General features: G+C 41.9%; 1 protein-coding gene across 2 annotated transcripts in view; it reads right to left on the bottom strand.

The window, feature by feature from the left end:
• Positions 1-5,852: 5,852 nt before the first annotated feature.
• The window catches only part of ILVBL (ilvB acetolactate synthase like), a 64,388-nt gene continuing 53,499 nt past the window's right edge, over positions 5,853-16,741 (bottom strand). For both annotated transcript variants that reach the window (XM_082274142.1, XM_082274143.1), the window contains exons 14-16: positions 10,799-10,870; positions 8,273-8,378; positions 5,853-6,205 (exon numbers count right to left, since the gene is read on the bottom strand). In XM_082274142.1, coding sequence (XP_082130268.1) covers positions 6,027-6,205; positions 8,273-8,378; positions 10,799-10,870 — 357 coding nt within the window. In that variant the 3' untranslated portion in view covers positions 5,853-6,026. The remainder of the gene's footprint in view (positions 6,206-8,272; positions 8,379-10,798; positions 10,871-16,741) is intronic.

The following is a 16,741-nucleotide window of genomic DNA, read 5'->3' as shown; positions in this document are numbered from 1 at the left end:
GGATCAGAGAAGACAGGCTCAAACAGCCTTTTTACACAATGCAGAGGATTAACCCCTTAGGTTCCACAATGAGTATAACAAGCATGCTTTACTGCATATAAAGACTGATTTTACGGTTGTCGGTTTAGTAACACTTTAAGCCAGAAGGTCAACATAAGAGCCAGGCAGCTAGCATTTTCAGAAAGAGGTCACGTTTCTCTTATGACAAGATTACCTTAAAGCCCCTTTCACACATACGGACCGTTTGTCTATTTTTCATCCATCGCTTGATGGATGAAAAACGGACATCAATGTAATCCTATGGAAAAACGGATGACAACAGATGATCATCCATTTACATCAGTTTACATCCGCTTCCGTCAATATCCTATTTTTTGAACGGATGAAAGCCCCATTTTTCTTCCGTTAAAAAATGGATTGGATGAGAAAACGGGTGTAAACTGACAACCGGTCCGTTTTTCATCCGTTTTTGCATTGGTAGTGTACGTAAAAAAAAAACAGATGAAAACACGGATGAATACTTCATCCATTTTGACGTGACTGAACTAATGAAATGAACGGTCCGTATGTGTGAAACGGGTATAAGAGGAAAAGAGAAAGCAAAGTATGTAAACATAATTCTTTGTAGGATGAACTCTCCTTTGAACTCCAGTGCTGGTCATATAATGGCCAATTTTTGACTAATTCAAAAAGGGACCGACCAGTTCAAAGCAAACTACTGACAGTTAAAATCCAAACAAAAAAAAAATCCTCTGTTGGGACATTAAAAGCAACAAAGTTAGTTGTATATATTTTTTTTAACTTTATTAAAATACCAACATAAAAATCAAAATGCAAATATAAAAAAAAAAAAACTTACTGTATACAGCATCACAAACGCCAAGGTATAACTGGCTGAACAAAATATACGTTCACATAAGTGGTAAACCCCCCACATCAGACTTCTAACATATAACCACTATTTTTGTGATCATCAACAAGTCCTTCTACTGGGTATCCCAACGCATTTCAATTTTTTTTTTTTTTTTCCCCTCAGGGGTAAAGGTGTACCACTATCGTACATTGTACACGCCAATAGTTCCCAAATCCCAATATCATGGACCAGGCTTTGCAGATTCTGGCCTATTCTGAGGACTCTGCCAAGGCTAGCCCAAGATATTGTGACTCAAGAACTTTTGGAGTGTGTTGACCCCTGTGGTCTCTGTGTGCCCAGGTTGTGGCCTGCTGGAGAGGCTCCCTTGTCATTTAAAGTGGTTGTAAACCTCAGGCATGAAATATGAACAAAGCACATCCCTCTATAGCAATGATGGCAAACCTTGGCACCCCAGATGTTTTGAAACTACATTTCCCATGATGCTCTACTACACTGCAGAGTGCATGAGCATCATGGGAAATTTAGTTCCAAAACATCTGGGGTGCCAAGGTTCGCCATCACTGCTCTATGGTGTGTACTTGTCTCAGTTAAAAACAGCACTAAGTGTCATTTCTGTCTGCTGCTTTGTTCCTCTGCTATCAGCATGAATCCCTTCTGACAAGTTTTCCTGACACCAAGAGAAAAAAATGTGTAAGGGGAGGGAACTCCAGCAGATTGACAGCCTCAGCTCTGTTCCTGTAAGCTGTGTTGAGGGGGGGGGGGGTGTCACTCCCCTCCAATCAGCTCTCAGAGCTCTCCTCACTGAGCTCCGGCAGAGTGCACCTTCAGCTCTCTGCCCCGTTTTTCTAAACTTCCAGACAAGCTTTATAAATTCAGCACTGTGTGCTCTGTTTATCACCTGAGACCAGTACCTTCACTGGGTATATGTACAGGTTTACAACCACTTTAAGGAGAAGATATCTGGTATTTTTTTTTATCAGGGCTGTTATAATTACAGATATACAATGATTATCATACACCTTCACCTCTAAGGAAGAATAAGAAATAGATTTGAAACGTGTTTGGCTGTCCAGTAAAAGGACTTGCTGATAATCACAAAGATAGTGGCTATATGTTTTAAGTCTGATCTTAGCAGTTTACCACTGTGAATGTACAGTATCTATTGTTTAGCCAATTATAATTTGGAGTTTGTGATGCTGTATACAATGCGAATGCGGTATTTATCTTTACATTTTTCATATTGCTATTAAATAAAGTTTTAAAAAAAGTTTATATATATATATATATATATATATATATATATATATATATATATATATATATATATATATATATATATACACACACACACACACACACATATATACACACACACACACACACCGTATTTTCCAGCGTATAAGACGACCCCCCTAATTTTCAAGTTAAAACATAGGTTTTGGGCTATACTCGCCGTATAAGACTACCCCCCTTCCAAAGCAAGGCAACACCATTGAAAAACATCAGATTTCTCATAGATCTCCAAGGTACCCCAAGTACTGTAATACATGTAATCTCTCATAATATCTCCAAGGTACCCTAAGTATAAGTATTACCAGTAGATGTAATCTCAAGACGCTGGCTGTGCGGGAATCCTGTACCGGTATACCGTATGTACCGTAGCTTCGGCTACATACAGTATACCGCGCTGAGCCAATCACAGTGAGCCATGTATTCTATTATTGAATGCAAAGCCTGCTTGGATTGGCAGAGTCAGAGAGGCGGGCTGATGTTACTCTGCCAATCCAAGCAGGCTTTGCATTCAATAATAGAATACATCGCTCTCCCTGATTGGCTCAGCACGGTATACTGTATGTAGCCGAAGCTACGGTGTATATACGGTATACCGGTACAGGATTTCCACACAGCCAGCGTCTTGAGAGATTACATCTACCGGTGATACTTATACTTCGGTTACTTTGCAGATATTATACTCGGCGTATAAGACGACCCCCCATTTTTGGGGGATTTTTTTGAGGTTCAAAAGTAGTCTTATACGCCAGAAAATACAGTATATATATATATATATATATATATATATATATATATATATATATATATATATATATATACACATATACACACACACACACACACACACACACACACACACACACACACACACACACACATATATATATATATATATATATACACATATACATATATACACACACACACACACATATATACACACACATACATCCCCACACAAATAATTTTGTTGCCTTCAAAGTCCCAACAGAGTATTTGTCTGTATGGATTGTGTAACAATATAGGGATGGTGGCAACATCAGAAACCCATTTTCTATTTGAACGTTTTTATTAAAACTCTAAAATATTTTCAACCGTTGGTAGTAAGTTCCCTTGATCCATCCAAATGTTTAAGTAGTGGAAATTGACAAAACTTGTTTAGCATATGGCTAGCAAAAAGAACAAAATCAGAGCTAAAAGATGCCCATGTGTATGTAGCCGTTGGATGTATTAGGACGGGCATTGGTTCCAGCTATAAGATTGCAGCAGTAGGAAGATAAAAAGCAAAGTTTGTGCCCCACAATCAGTATGATGAAAAAAGGCCACCAAAAGCCCAGAGAGGCTTAAGTTGGGCTTCTCCTATGAAACAGGAAGGAAGTGAAGGAAAGATCTAGGCTTCTGTTTCCTTGATGGTTTAAATGTTTTAAAGTGCACAGTTATTTGTTGCTTTCAAAAAGTCACTTGGTCAACTTGACAAGTTAGGTTGGGAGATGGGTGGGCAGGAAGAAAAGAAATATGCCATGACTTTGAAGGTTCTCAGTAATCCAAGTCATGGTGTAGCTCGTAGTAGTTAGCCACATTCAACTGGACTTGTCCTGTAATGTTGAAGAAGTTTTTCTAAACATCCATAAACCTACACTATATGCAAACGTTTGTGGTCAGTTAACCATCAGACCTACTGTATCCTCACAAGTATGTGGGCACCTCTCCAAATTATTGAGACTGCTGTCTCCTGGTAAGGGTACTGTTAAATTGTGCGCTTCCAACCTTGCGGCATTAGTCTGGGAAAGACTCTTTTCTCTTCTACCATGACTGTGTACAAATCCAGGTCAAGAAAGAAAACAGTTAGATGAGTTTGGTGTTAAGAAACCCAAATGGTCTCCACATCGTCTTGACCTCAACCCTACTTAAAGCGGAGTTCCACCCAAAAGTGGAACTTCCGCTTTAAATAGTCCTAACCCCCTGACATGCCACATTTGGCATGTCATTTTTTGGGGGGGGGGGGGAGCGGGTACCAAGTTTTGACAGGTACCCGCTCCCACTTCCGTTCGGAGCACCGCGGCGCCCTGAGCAGAAGTTCTCCTCTCTCCCTCCCTCCCTGCAATCTTCTGGGACATGTCAGAGGTCCCAGAAGATTGCCGGCCAATCACGACGCATAGCGCAACTCGAGCATGCGCAGTGCGTACCTGGCTGTGAAGCCGCAAACTGTCACAGTCGGGTGCCCACATCAGTGATGCCGGCGCCACAGAGCAGAGAGGGAGAAGACGGCGCATCGCTGGACCGCGGGACAGGTGAGTGTGCGGTTAGGCTGGAACTCCGCTTTAACACCTTTGGGATTAATTGAAATGTGAACGAGAGCCAGGTCTTCTCATTCAGCATCGGTACTTAACCTCACCAATGTTCTTCAAGCTGAATGGGCACAAAATTTCACAGCCACACTTCAAAATCTAGTAAAAACTGACAAGAGTGGAAGTCACAAAGGGGAGCAAATTCCATATTTTTGGGTTCCGCGCACGCTCGATTCATGCTCACGGCTTGGACGCTAAACAGCCAAAGACGAACAAACACAGCACTAAGGATTGATTTTAATAGATGCTGGAACCCTTAGTGTCAGGATGACACTTGTTAAATGTGAGAGTTGTACTTTACTTTTTAATAAAAGATTAACGTTTTTACGGTATCATGCTATGCGGATTCATCTTTCCTCCAAATACATGATACATCCCTGCTTGACCCTACGAGAGTACCTGACTGAGGACAATTAAAGTGGATTATGGACCTGTACACTGGATATACTGCACATATAATTAAAAGGCTTAATAGCTGGTTTATAAAGTGACTAGTACATCCATCTGGTGAGTCAGTTTGAGGTGATTGGTGGAAGCAGCACACATGGTGTTTTTTGGCGAAAACCTTTCATTGAAGACTTGTCACAGAAATTTTGCACTTTATTGGACTTTCTTTGGGACTTTCTAAGATTATTTATGAGCAAATAATATTTATGAATTTTGTGAACACTTTTTTATACCTATTTATTGTATTGAGTTTTACACGTAGATGAATTGTTGTTTATTTTATATATTTTTATATGTTGTTTGCACAACCATTCGGATAATATTTTTAATGCATATTTCATAGTAAAGAAATTCTAAGATAATTTTGTGTTCAATAGGGTAGATTTGGCAATTGCACTTTTGCACTTGCACTTTTTGAGTGATTTTTTTTTAGGACTCTATATTTATAGAAGGTATTTTTGCGCAGATTTTTTTTCATTTTACTCACCTCTTTGCTGCATATCTTTGCAGTCAATTAGCAGCAATTATATTCCATAACAGTGTGAAACATACATAGAGCCATAGATTGATCTTTGGCGCCACATCAAAAAGTTTTTCACAAATTACATATTTATCCCCATGGTTTGAGGAAGGTATGTCCGGCAACCTCTCATAGGGGTGATGGCTAGGTGTCCACAAACATTTGGCCATATAGTTTAAAACCTGGGGTATGTTCCTGACACTTAAGAACCAAGGAAGCTACTTGGATAAGTAGCCATACATCTTCAGGATGCTACAGAACGAGTCCAGATGAGTGTTACTATTACTAGCCATGTTTAAATTATACAGTACATCTCTGATTTCCAGAACCGCAATGAGCGACATAACCAATAAAAGTTAAAAAATTAATTTATAAAAATCTAGTGTCTTTCTAATCATTCCTAAGACTCTTCTAAATCTGAGACTGCCAACCTAAAAAAAAAGATTAAATGATAAGACTCAGAAATTAGAGAAGTTGAGCTATTAAAAATATATTTTTTCATTTCACAATCCTCAATTTTAACAAAAAAAAAAAAAAAAAGCCTCTACACAGAAATGGACCCATCCCGAAAATTGGTCTTGCCTATTAGTACATTGATAAGTGTGGCTTTCCCTTTCTTAGTGGCCTCTTGTGCTTCCTTGATGATGTCCTCTATTCGGTCTTCATCTTGCCGCGTTACCAGGAAACCCTTTCCACCAAACCCTTCTGCCACCAAATGGTAATCTGCACAAAAAAACACACAATAATTGGCTTTTTTGATATTGTCTTACAACAAAGAAAGGCAACAAAGGCAAAAGGAAGCGATGCCAAAACTAGAAGGCTTGAGACTGATAACATTGCATATTACCAATATATAAAGTGGAGTGGACTTGTTAATGAAAAAGTAAAAATAAAACCAGCTACATGAGTGGCCATGGCTATAGTCGTGTGACTAGTTCTAATTCTAGCCAACTCAGTAAAATGCTACAACAAATGACTGAAGGGGTTTCCAAATGCAAAAAATATAAAAAGGTTACTAATAGCTATAAGAAATAATATTCAAGGGTATTGATCAGGAAGTACTCAATAGCCTTTGGGGAATTGCGTTTTCACATATAAGGGCTGGGTTGCCAATCAGATCTGCAAGAGCATTCACAGGAAACAAGGCGGCCCAATGGCCAACTGAAGGAGGGCACACAACAGGCTGACAACTCTTCAACTAAATTGAAGGGAAGGATTTATATATTGTCAACAGTTTGTGCAGCTCTTTACAAAATAGAAACGTGAACAAATTATAAGACTGTACAGAATTATAAATCATTGATAAAACATTTCTTTCAATTGTGTATTGTGGGTAAATCTAAGATAGAGAAGGACCTGGGGGTCTTAGTGGACAACAGGCTTGGCAGTGGCATGCAATGCCAAGCAGCTGCAAGCAAAGCCAACAGAATACTGGGATGCATAAAAAAGGGGATTCAAAGGGGATTATTCTCCCGCTCTACAAGACTCTGGTCCGGCCAAATCTAGAGTATGCCGTCAAGTTCTGGGCACCGGTCTTCAGGAAGGATGTGCTGGTACTGGAGAGAGTCCAGAGAAGGGCAACAAAAATAATTAGGGGAATGAGCTATGAGGAAAGACTACAGGCATTGAACTTATTCTCTATGGAGAAGAGACGCTTGAGAGGGGATATGATATCAATGTACAAATACTGTACTGGCGACCCTAGCATAAGGAACAAACTTTAATACAATAAGACACGTGGCCACTCATTAAAACTAGAGGAAAAATGGTTTAACCTTAAAATACGTAGGGGGTTCTTTACTGTCACAGCAGTGAGGATGTGGAGTTCTCTTCCACAAGCAGTGGTATCAGTGGGGAGCATCGACAGTTTCAAAAAACTATTTGATGGGCACCTTAAAGACCACAACATACAGGGGTATACAATGTACAGTTAACATCAAACACACACACACACACACACACACACACACACACACACACATCATAGGTTGGACTGGTGTCTTTTTTCAGCCTTACTAACTATGTAACTATGTATTTGGCGGTTTGCCTGATTTACTTAAAGCGGTAGTAAACTTATTATAATCTTGTATCTACAGGTAAGGGCCGCTTACCTTTAAAATTTACCCCATTTAGAAGATATGCAAATCGGCTGTATCTGAGAACATCACCAGCGCATGCAAAGTGACTCTGTATTCAAGGCACACTGAGTGTACACTGAATGCAGAGAGCGCCATGCCAAAATTGCAACTCCTGTGCGCATGATTGGGAGTGATGTCCTCATGGCCAGAGAGCACAAACACGCAAGGAAGACCAAGTGAAGATGGAAGCCCCGGGAGTAATGACCCGGTCTTTTTGGAGGGCTCCAAAAAGAGAAGTGTCATGATGATACTAGCATATTATTGCATAAGACCGCAGGGGCCCGTTTAAAGAAAAAAAAAAGTGGAGTAGAATTTACTACCGCTTTGACAAATGAACAGCTTGTACAGACCACAAAAAACAACTAGAACTTAGACAAATAGTTAATGTATTATAACACAGAAGCAATCAGATAATATAATGAAGATTGCAGTCTGTTGGCAACCAGAGTTCAATGCTGTAATAGCATTTCCAAAGAAACAAACAATACCTTGCAATGCACCAGCAGGATAAGATCACCCACACACCTGCTAATATTATCTTGATACTGAGGCTCAGTGAAAAAAAGATTCATAGCAAAAGATGTACAATATATCCCAGCATATATCTACAGGCGGAAGTTTACTACTAAAGCAGACGTGGGAGAAGTCTCACCATTGTACGACAGACCACAGGCAACATTGCTTCCCAGTAGAGGAACTTGTTCTCTAGAAATCTGACTCCAACAAGCATCATTTCCAACAAGGGCAAGGACAGGGGTCTGAAAGAGGTAAATCAGAAAGATTACATATACTTTCCTCAGCTACTTTTTTGCTGTTTCTCTGATATTCCTCCACTACTTCCCAACTGAAGTCAAAGAATATGCAAACTCAATTGCTAAAACCTCAAATAAGCTTTAACACGTTAAAATAATTTTTTGATCTCATTAAAAATAATCCCTGGTGACTCTGCCATGAAAAATAAAAAAGGTATTTCTGCGCTAATAATTGATAAAAAATGTAGGGAAAAAAGTGAAATTGATAAATAAAAAAGCAGCTAGCACAAGATCCACAGACAGTGATCAAAAGGTATAAATATTCACAAAAAGTGCAGTGCTAAGCATAAAAATAATAATAAATACAGTGAAAAAAAAGAAACAAAAGTGTATTCAAATGACATTATGAAAAATCATATAGAAATAAGTGTAGGAGTGACTAAAAGTCCCAAGAAAAGTCCAAATTCAACAAAAATCCAAGAAGGTAATTGTGGTAACAGTCCCTCCTTCCTGTGACACCCAGGGAATGTGTAGAGTGGGGACACCACAGTGCACTAATATGGGAAGAAGCTTACCAAAAAGTCGTGGCTACTCAAATGAATGAGAAAGCCTCGCCAGATAAAGCATATCACATAGATCTCAGGAACTCCAAGAAGCATACAGCATGTCACATAGATCTTAGGAACTCCAAGAAACCATAGGGAACGACGTCTTTTGATGACGAAATGTTGGTGAATCCAAACGCAACGTCCACACGCCCCTTCTCTGAGCCGGCTACCATTGTCTATCTGACTGGATACATGCGGGATACCGTGATTGTATTTCCAGCCACCATCCTATATGTGCTTGCTTGTACTACATTTATGTGAGTAGTTTGTCTTTAATAAATTTCACCATTGTCATTTATGGGATTACGCTATGGTCTTTTGTACATCCTTTTTCTATACATCCATCTGACCTTTACGGAGCTTCCTGGAGGAATTAACTATTCCACGTCGTTCCCTATGGTTTCTTGGAGTTCCTAAGATCTATGTGACATGCTGTATGCTTCTTGGAGTTCCTGAGATCTATGTTATATGCTTTATCTGGCGAGGCTTTCTCATTCATTTGAGTAGCCACGGCTTTTTGGTAAGTTGACTCTGCCATGAAAGCCTTGTTCTTATTCTAGAGTGACAATACCTCTCTATTCCGGTCTTTGACTTCTGAGGATAATAGATTAAATGTCTCTGGGACCCTAGGTGGATTTTCCTGGGTACCTATTGTGACGGGAGTCACTTTGGGCGCGGGGTGACCAGGAAACTGGGGGGGCACTGGGTATATGGTTTGGATTGCTCCAAATGGGACAGTGATATTCAGGAATGATGTCTCTCTTGAAATATGAAGATTTTATTCCCTGTACATTGTGAGGTCTATGACCAGGAAGTACAACTCCTAATATGAGCATTCCAGGAAGTTTAATGTGGAGACCGACTGTCTATGGCGTAACGATTTTGCTTTTGTCTGAATAAGTAAATTGTGATATTCTTGTCTGAGGTGGCTTTCCATTCACCTATTTGTTAAGTGTGCTAATGAACTCACCTGTTGTCTGCTAAGGGATGTATTGACACTCAGAGTAATGTGTATTGGGTGCTTGTTATGTAACCATTGTGTGATGTTGGGGGCTGGATTTGGGTGATTGTTCATGTAGTGACTGCATTACTTCTAACGTGTATATAAAGAGTGTATTCCTTTTCAATAAAGAGTCTGATTCCTGCTTGACCCTCAATATAGAGCCTTGTCTCGTATTTGTGGGGGGGGGATTATTCGTATGGCTTTCATGTTCAGCGGAGTGGAGTGTCCGGTAGCTGCCTTTGTGTTTGGGAATTAAATGTCCTAAATGACTGTAACCCCTTTCATACCCGGGGTGTCGTTACACCTATAATTGGCAATGTCACAATACTCTACTACTATTGTCCCGATGGGACATCTGGATGATCTGTAGGCTGTTTCCATACACCGATGGACCTCTGCAGAAAACCTCGAACATCCAGAAAAATGGTTGGATCAAAAATTTAGAGCTCCACACCAAAATAATAAAATCCAAATGAAAGGTTTTATTTCCAAACATGTAGTAAGCTGTTGTAGCTTTTGATGGAGACCACCAGTGATGGTTTCAACACGTTAGAGGCCAACTTGAGGCAAATAAAAAAATATCCCTTGCTCTAGATGTAAGGACACAGAGGGACATTCAACCACTGGATCATCGGGGGAGCGGAGGATCGAGTAAGTAAAATCGGTTTCTCCTCACCACTAGACAAAACAAGCTATTAACTATTATCATGTGGACTCAGCCCCACTGCAAGGGAGATATATATATTTTTTTTTTCTTGTGCATGAACACCAAAAGATTTCATTTGCTAAAAACGATTAATAAATTAAAAGGTTACCTTATGGCGTGTGTATGTATCAAACTCTACAATGCTGTAACCTAAAGAGCCATCCCCAAATATAATCCACACCTAAAACAAAGCAAAGAAACATTATCTTGCATTCAATTACCCAGATTAAACATCACAAAACAAAAAGGCACGGGGGCTTAATGTGATCGTAAAGTTTTTTTTTTTTTAATAAGAAACATGTTATACTTACCTGCTCTGTGCAGTTGGTTTTGCACAAAGCAGCCTGTATCCTCCTCTTCCTGGGGTCCCTTTTCGGCTCTTGCTGTGGGGGCACTCGAGCCGAGAAGACACAGAGAGCCGCAAACCCGGCCTGCCCCCTCTCTCCTGATTGGCTGAATGATTTTGATTGACAGCAGCGGGAGCCAATCGCGCCACGCTGCTGTCTTAGGCAGCTTAGACACTCCTGCAACATTGCTGTATAAAGATGGGCTCAGGTAAGTATTAGGAGGGGGGGGGGGGTGAGGGGGGCTGCTGTACACATAAGGTTTTTTTTTTATCTTAACCACTTAAGCCACGGAAGATTTTACCCCCTTCCTGACCAGGGGGTATTTTGCAATTCGGCACTGTGTGACTTTAACAGATAATTGCGCGGTCGTGCGACGCTGTACCTAAATGGATTGGACGTCCTTTTTTTCCCACAAACAGAGCTTTCTTTTGGTGGTATTTGATCACCTGTGCGATTTTTTGATCATGCGCTATAATCAAAAAAAGAGCGACAATTTTGCAAAAATAACAATATTTTTCACATTTTTTTATATGAAATTCCCAAAAAAAAAAATGTAAAAATCAAGATTTTTTTAACATTTTTGGCCAATTTGTTTTCTGCTACATATGTTTGGTAAAAAAAAAATCACAATAAGCGTATTTTGATTGGTTTGCGCAAAAGTTATTGCATTTACTAACTAAGGGAAAGATTTTTGTAATTTTTTTTTTTTTTTTTTTAACGAGTAATGGCGGCGATCTGCAATTTTTTTTGTGGGACTGCGACATTGCGGCGGACAGATCGGACCCTTGACTGACATTTTTGACACTTTTGGGGGTACCAGTGACATTACTACAGTAATCATACATATGCACTATACATATGCATTATACATTTGCACTGTTACTGTAAAAATGACACTGGCAGGGAAGGGGTTAACTTTATTGGAGTGGGAGGGGTTAAGTGTGTCCCTAGGGGTGTGTTTCTAACTGTGCAGGGATGTGGCTGTGTAAGTAACAGCACAGATCAACGGTCCTACATAGGACCGTTAGATCAGTGCTTTTACACAGGGAAGAATGACAGGCGGCTTGGATTACATTAGCCGCCTGCCTTTCTCCCTTCACAGCGGACGATCCCGAGTGACCGGCGGACATCAGGTCCGCCGGTCACACGCACGGAGGTGTCAGTGAACGAGCCGAGGCGGGAGCGCGCCTCCGGCGGCGCGCGCTCGCCCGCTATTGGCTCCCAGGCTAGTGACGTACCGGTATGTCACTTTGCCTGGCCGGGGCTGACTGCCGCAGTATATGTACTTGCGGCGGTCGGCAACCGGTTAATGCATAGAACCTTCTGCCTTTACTATCCTTTTAAAGCCTAAATCCATCCTTCCCAAAAAAAAAAAAAAAAAAAAGAGGGGCCCAGCAGCTATTAACCACTTACCGCATATCAACGTACCGATACGTCGGTACACTTTGCGGGTTTATACCGGGATGATGCCTCTAGTTAGAGGCATCATCCCGGTACCGTGGTTTGAAGCCGACGGTTGGCTTTCCGTCGGTAACGACCGATGCAGCTCGGGAGCAGCTCGATCGTTACCCGGGGGGGCGGGAGGGGACGTCCCCCCCCCTCCCGCCGCCTTCCGTGGCTTTGCCCGGGGCTCCCGTCCCACCGGGAGCCCCGAGCACCCAGCCGGCACGTCCGCCGGCTGGATGGAGTCCCGATGAATGCCGGAAACGGCATTGATCGGGGCTCCGATGACGTAACCCGGAGGCGGCGTCCATGACGTCACTTCCGGGTTACTGTGCTGCAAAAGGCGGCAAATTTAAAAAACGGCTGTATGCAAAAATGCCGTTTTCGGCGTTTTGCATACAGGGAAGTGTAGTGGAGGGGTCTAGGGTCTTTTAGACCCTCGATCCCTCCATAAAGTGTACCTGTCACACATATTGGTGTCACAAGGGATGTTTACATTGCTTGTGACAGCAATAAAAGTGATAAGATTTTTTTTTTTTTTTAAAAACCTGTAATAAAGTTTAAAAAAAATAAAAAATAAATAGGAAAAAAAAAAAATAAATTTCGCCGCCCCCGTCACCGTTAGCTCGCGCACAAAAAAAAACGTATACGCAAGTCGAGCCGCGAATGAAATCGCTGTTCAAACCCCACATGTGAGGTATCACCACGATCGCCAGAGCGTGCGCAATAATTAAAAAAAAAAGAGCTACACTCTACCTCTAAACTGGTAACCGTTAAATAAATTTAAAGCGTCGCAGATTGAGATCTCTATTGACCGTAGTTTGTCGCCATCCCACGGGGGGGCGCAATTTTAAACCGTAACATGTTGGGTATCTATTTACTCGGCGTGACATCATCTTTCACAATATACAAAAAAAATGGGCTAACTTTACTGTTTAGTATTTTTTAAATGCAGTGAAATGTGATTTTTCAATTTTTTTCCAAAAAAATGGCGTTTTAAAGACCGCTGCGCAAATACCGCATGACAAAAAATTTTGCAATGACCGACATTTTATTCTCCAGAGTCTTTGCTAAAAAAATATACATAATGTTTGGGGGTTCTAAGTAGTTTTCTAGGAAAAAATACTGGTTTTAACTTGTAAACAAAAAGTGTCCGAAATAGGGCTGGGGCTTAAGTGGTTAAAAGTAGCCCTGCAATACTTATTGCTTTGGTGCTGTCCCTGTAGAAGGTCCTCTTTGAGGTCCAATGCTGCTAGTCTTCCGTGTTGAATGACACCCAGGGGTTGATTTACTGGAGAGTGCAAAGTTTGATGCAGCTGTGCATGGTAGCCAATAAGCTTCTAACTTCAGCTTGTTCAATTAAGTTTTGACAAAAAAAAGAAAAAAAGGAAGCCGATGCAGAGAAGCACCATTTTTTGCACTCTCGTTTTAGTGAATCAACCCCCCGTGTCACTGGATCCACTTCCTGTGAGCCCAGGCTGTCATGGACATGCCCACAGAGTAATATTGTAAGGACTTATACTTCTTTGCCATTCCTGAGCTGCACGCTTGTATTCAAAATTGAATGACACGCAGCGTCATTGGATCCATGTTCTGTGAGCCCGGGCTGTCATGGACACGCCCAATGAGGTGGTGTCATTATGCTGACCGGAGCTCACTGTACTCCTGGAAAGTGCGACAGTCAGAATTCTTTAAGTGCTATGCTGGCAAGGAGTAAGGACTGGACACCACCTGAGGAGAAGAAGATGGACCCACAAGGTCAACAGACTGGCCACAGGACTGCAGGAGAAAGGCATTAAACAATTGATGGGGGAATTTAAAGAAAGGAGATTGAAAACTGCTCGAGTTAGGCTTTAACCACTTAAGCCCTGGAGGATTTGGCTGCTCAAAGACCAGGCCCTATTTTGCGATTCGGCACTGCGTGACTTTAACGGACAATTGCGCGGTCCTGCGACGCTGTACCCAAATGAAATTGACGTCCTTTTTTTCCCACAAACAGAGCTTTCTTTTGGTGGCATGTGATCACCTGTGCGATTTTTTTTTTTTTTGCGCTATAAACAAAAAAAACAGCGACAATTTTGAAAAAATAACAATATTTTTCACATTTGTTTATATGAAATTAAAAAAAAAAAAAAAAATGTAAAAATCAAAATTTTTTAACATTTTAGGCCAATTTTTTTTCTGCTACAAAAAAAAATTGCAATAAGCGTATTTTGATTGGTTTGCGCAAAAGTTATTGCGTTTACTAACTACGGGAAAGATTTATGTCATTTTTATTGTCTTTTTTTTTTAACTAGTAATGGCGGAGATCTGCGATTTTTTTTGCGGGCCTGCGACATTGTGGCGGACAGATCGGACCCCTGACTGACATTTTTTTTACACTTTTGGGGGTACCAGTGACATTACTACAGTAATCAGTGCTAGAAATATGCACTGTTACTGTAAAATTACACTGGCAGGGAAGGGGTTAACTTTACTGGTGATCAAGGGGTGAAGTGTGTCCCTAGGGGTGTGATTCTAACTGTGGGGGGGCGTGGCTTGTGATGTAATCGCATATTGAGCAAAGACATACGATCCTACATAGCAGGATTGCATACCCTTTGTGATTACTTCAGGGAGAATGACAGACAGCTGTGTTTACATCAGCAGTCTGTCCTTCTCCCTCTCCTGCGGGAGATCGCGAGTGGCCGACGGACATCGGAGCCGCCGGTCACACGCGCTGGCTCCCCAGGGAAAGTGCGGGGGTGGGAGCGTGCCGCCGGTGACGCGCGCTCGCCCCCTACAGGCTCGTGGGCGAGCAACGTACCCCTAAGTCACTTTGCCTGTAAGGGGCTGACTGCCGCAGTATATAGTCGTTTGGCGGTCGGCAAGTGGTTAATAATCAAGAGCAAAGAGCCTGGACTTCGAGCAGATGACACCGCATCGTATACCATTTTGACATCGGCGGGTTTCCGTGAAATTTTTTAGCTGTACCAGTTTCGGTACATTTACATCAGTATTTGGGACTTCCAGGGAGTCCACAAAATCAGAGGAACATTACAAGATCATAACTTTATGCCATTGTCTTCTTAAAGATTCTCTATATAGCATGTCATATATTGGGTGGACAGGCAGAAATACCAGACCTTGTTTTTTTAAGAAGATACATACAATATCCACATGTCTTGCTCTGTGATTAACTTGCAGTGATACCTCCCATACCCCCTGATGAAGGAGAGCTCTTTCTCCAAAATGCATCAGGTGGAGGAAGTCACAATTTCATCATTGCACCCTCCACAGTCAGTACATTTTCAGTTCATTGCTATTGTGCTGTATCTACACTGTTATGTATCTTAAGCATTTTTGGTATCTTCACTTGCATGTGTAACCATTTTATATTTTTCTATGGAATAATAAACAGTTTTATTTACATTTTTTTTTTTTCATTTGTCATGATCCAATATACAATGCCTTAAAAGTCCCAACACCAAGGTGAATTTTCTTTCTTCCTTAATAATCAACAAGGCCAATGGAAACTGATGTATGATTAATCACAGATACTTTAAAGCAGTGCTCCCCAACCCCCGGGCCGCGGACCGGTACCGGTCCATGCATCAAACAGTACCGGGCCGCCCGAGGAACTTTAAATTATTTTACTGTCGCAGTGGCGGCCGATGCATTGGGGGCGCAGAGCAGTGCGCCCCGAGCCCACCCATTGTGTGACAATAGCGAATGAAGATTCGCTATTGTCACACGGATCCTCCTCCTGGCCAATCAGGAACCGGGTCCTCCCGCTTCCTGATGGCCGAAAGGCAAACCCCATGCCATTGGCCGAGGAGGAGGCGGGAGGACTGAGGACTCGAGGAGACGATGGGGGACTGAGGTAAGTGCACTGGTCTCTCGGGGGGGGCGCACGCTGGCATCTCTGCATTGAAAGGGGGGAACGCTGGCATCTCCGCATTGAAAGGGGGGAACGCTGGCATCTCCGCATTGAAAGGGGGAACGCTGGCATCTCCGCATTGAAAGGGGGAACGCTGGCCTCTCCGCATTGAAAGGGGGCACGCTGGTCTCTGTGCATTGAAAGGGGGCACGCTGGTCTCTGTGCATTGAAAGGGGGCACGCTGGTCTCTGTGCATTGAAAGGGGGCACGCTGGTCTCTGTGCATTGAAAGGGGGCACGCTGGTCTCTGTGCATTGAAAGGGGGCACGCTGGTCTCTGTGCATTGAAAGGGGGCACGCTGGCATTTCTGCATTGAAAGGGGGAATAAATCAAAACAAGCGGGC

Source organism: Pelophylax lessonae, assembly GCF_965119305.1.
Source record: "Pelophylax lessonae genome assembly, chromosome: 12".
NCBI lineage: Eukaryota > Metazoa > Chordata > Amphibia > Anura > Ranidae > Pelophylax > Pelophylax lessonae.
Note: the sequence above shows the minus strand (reverse complement) of the source record. Positions and strands in the feature narration are given on the sequence as shown.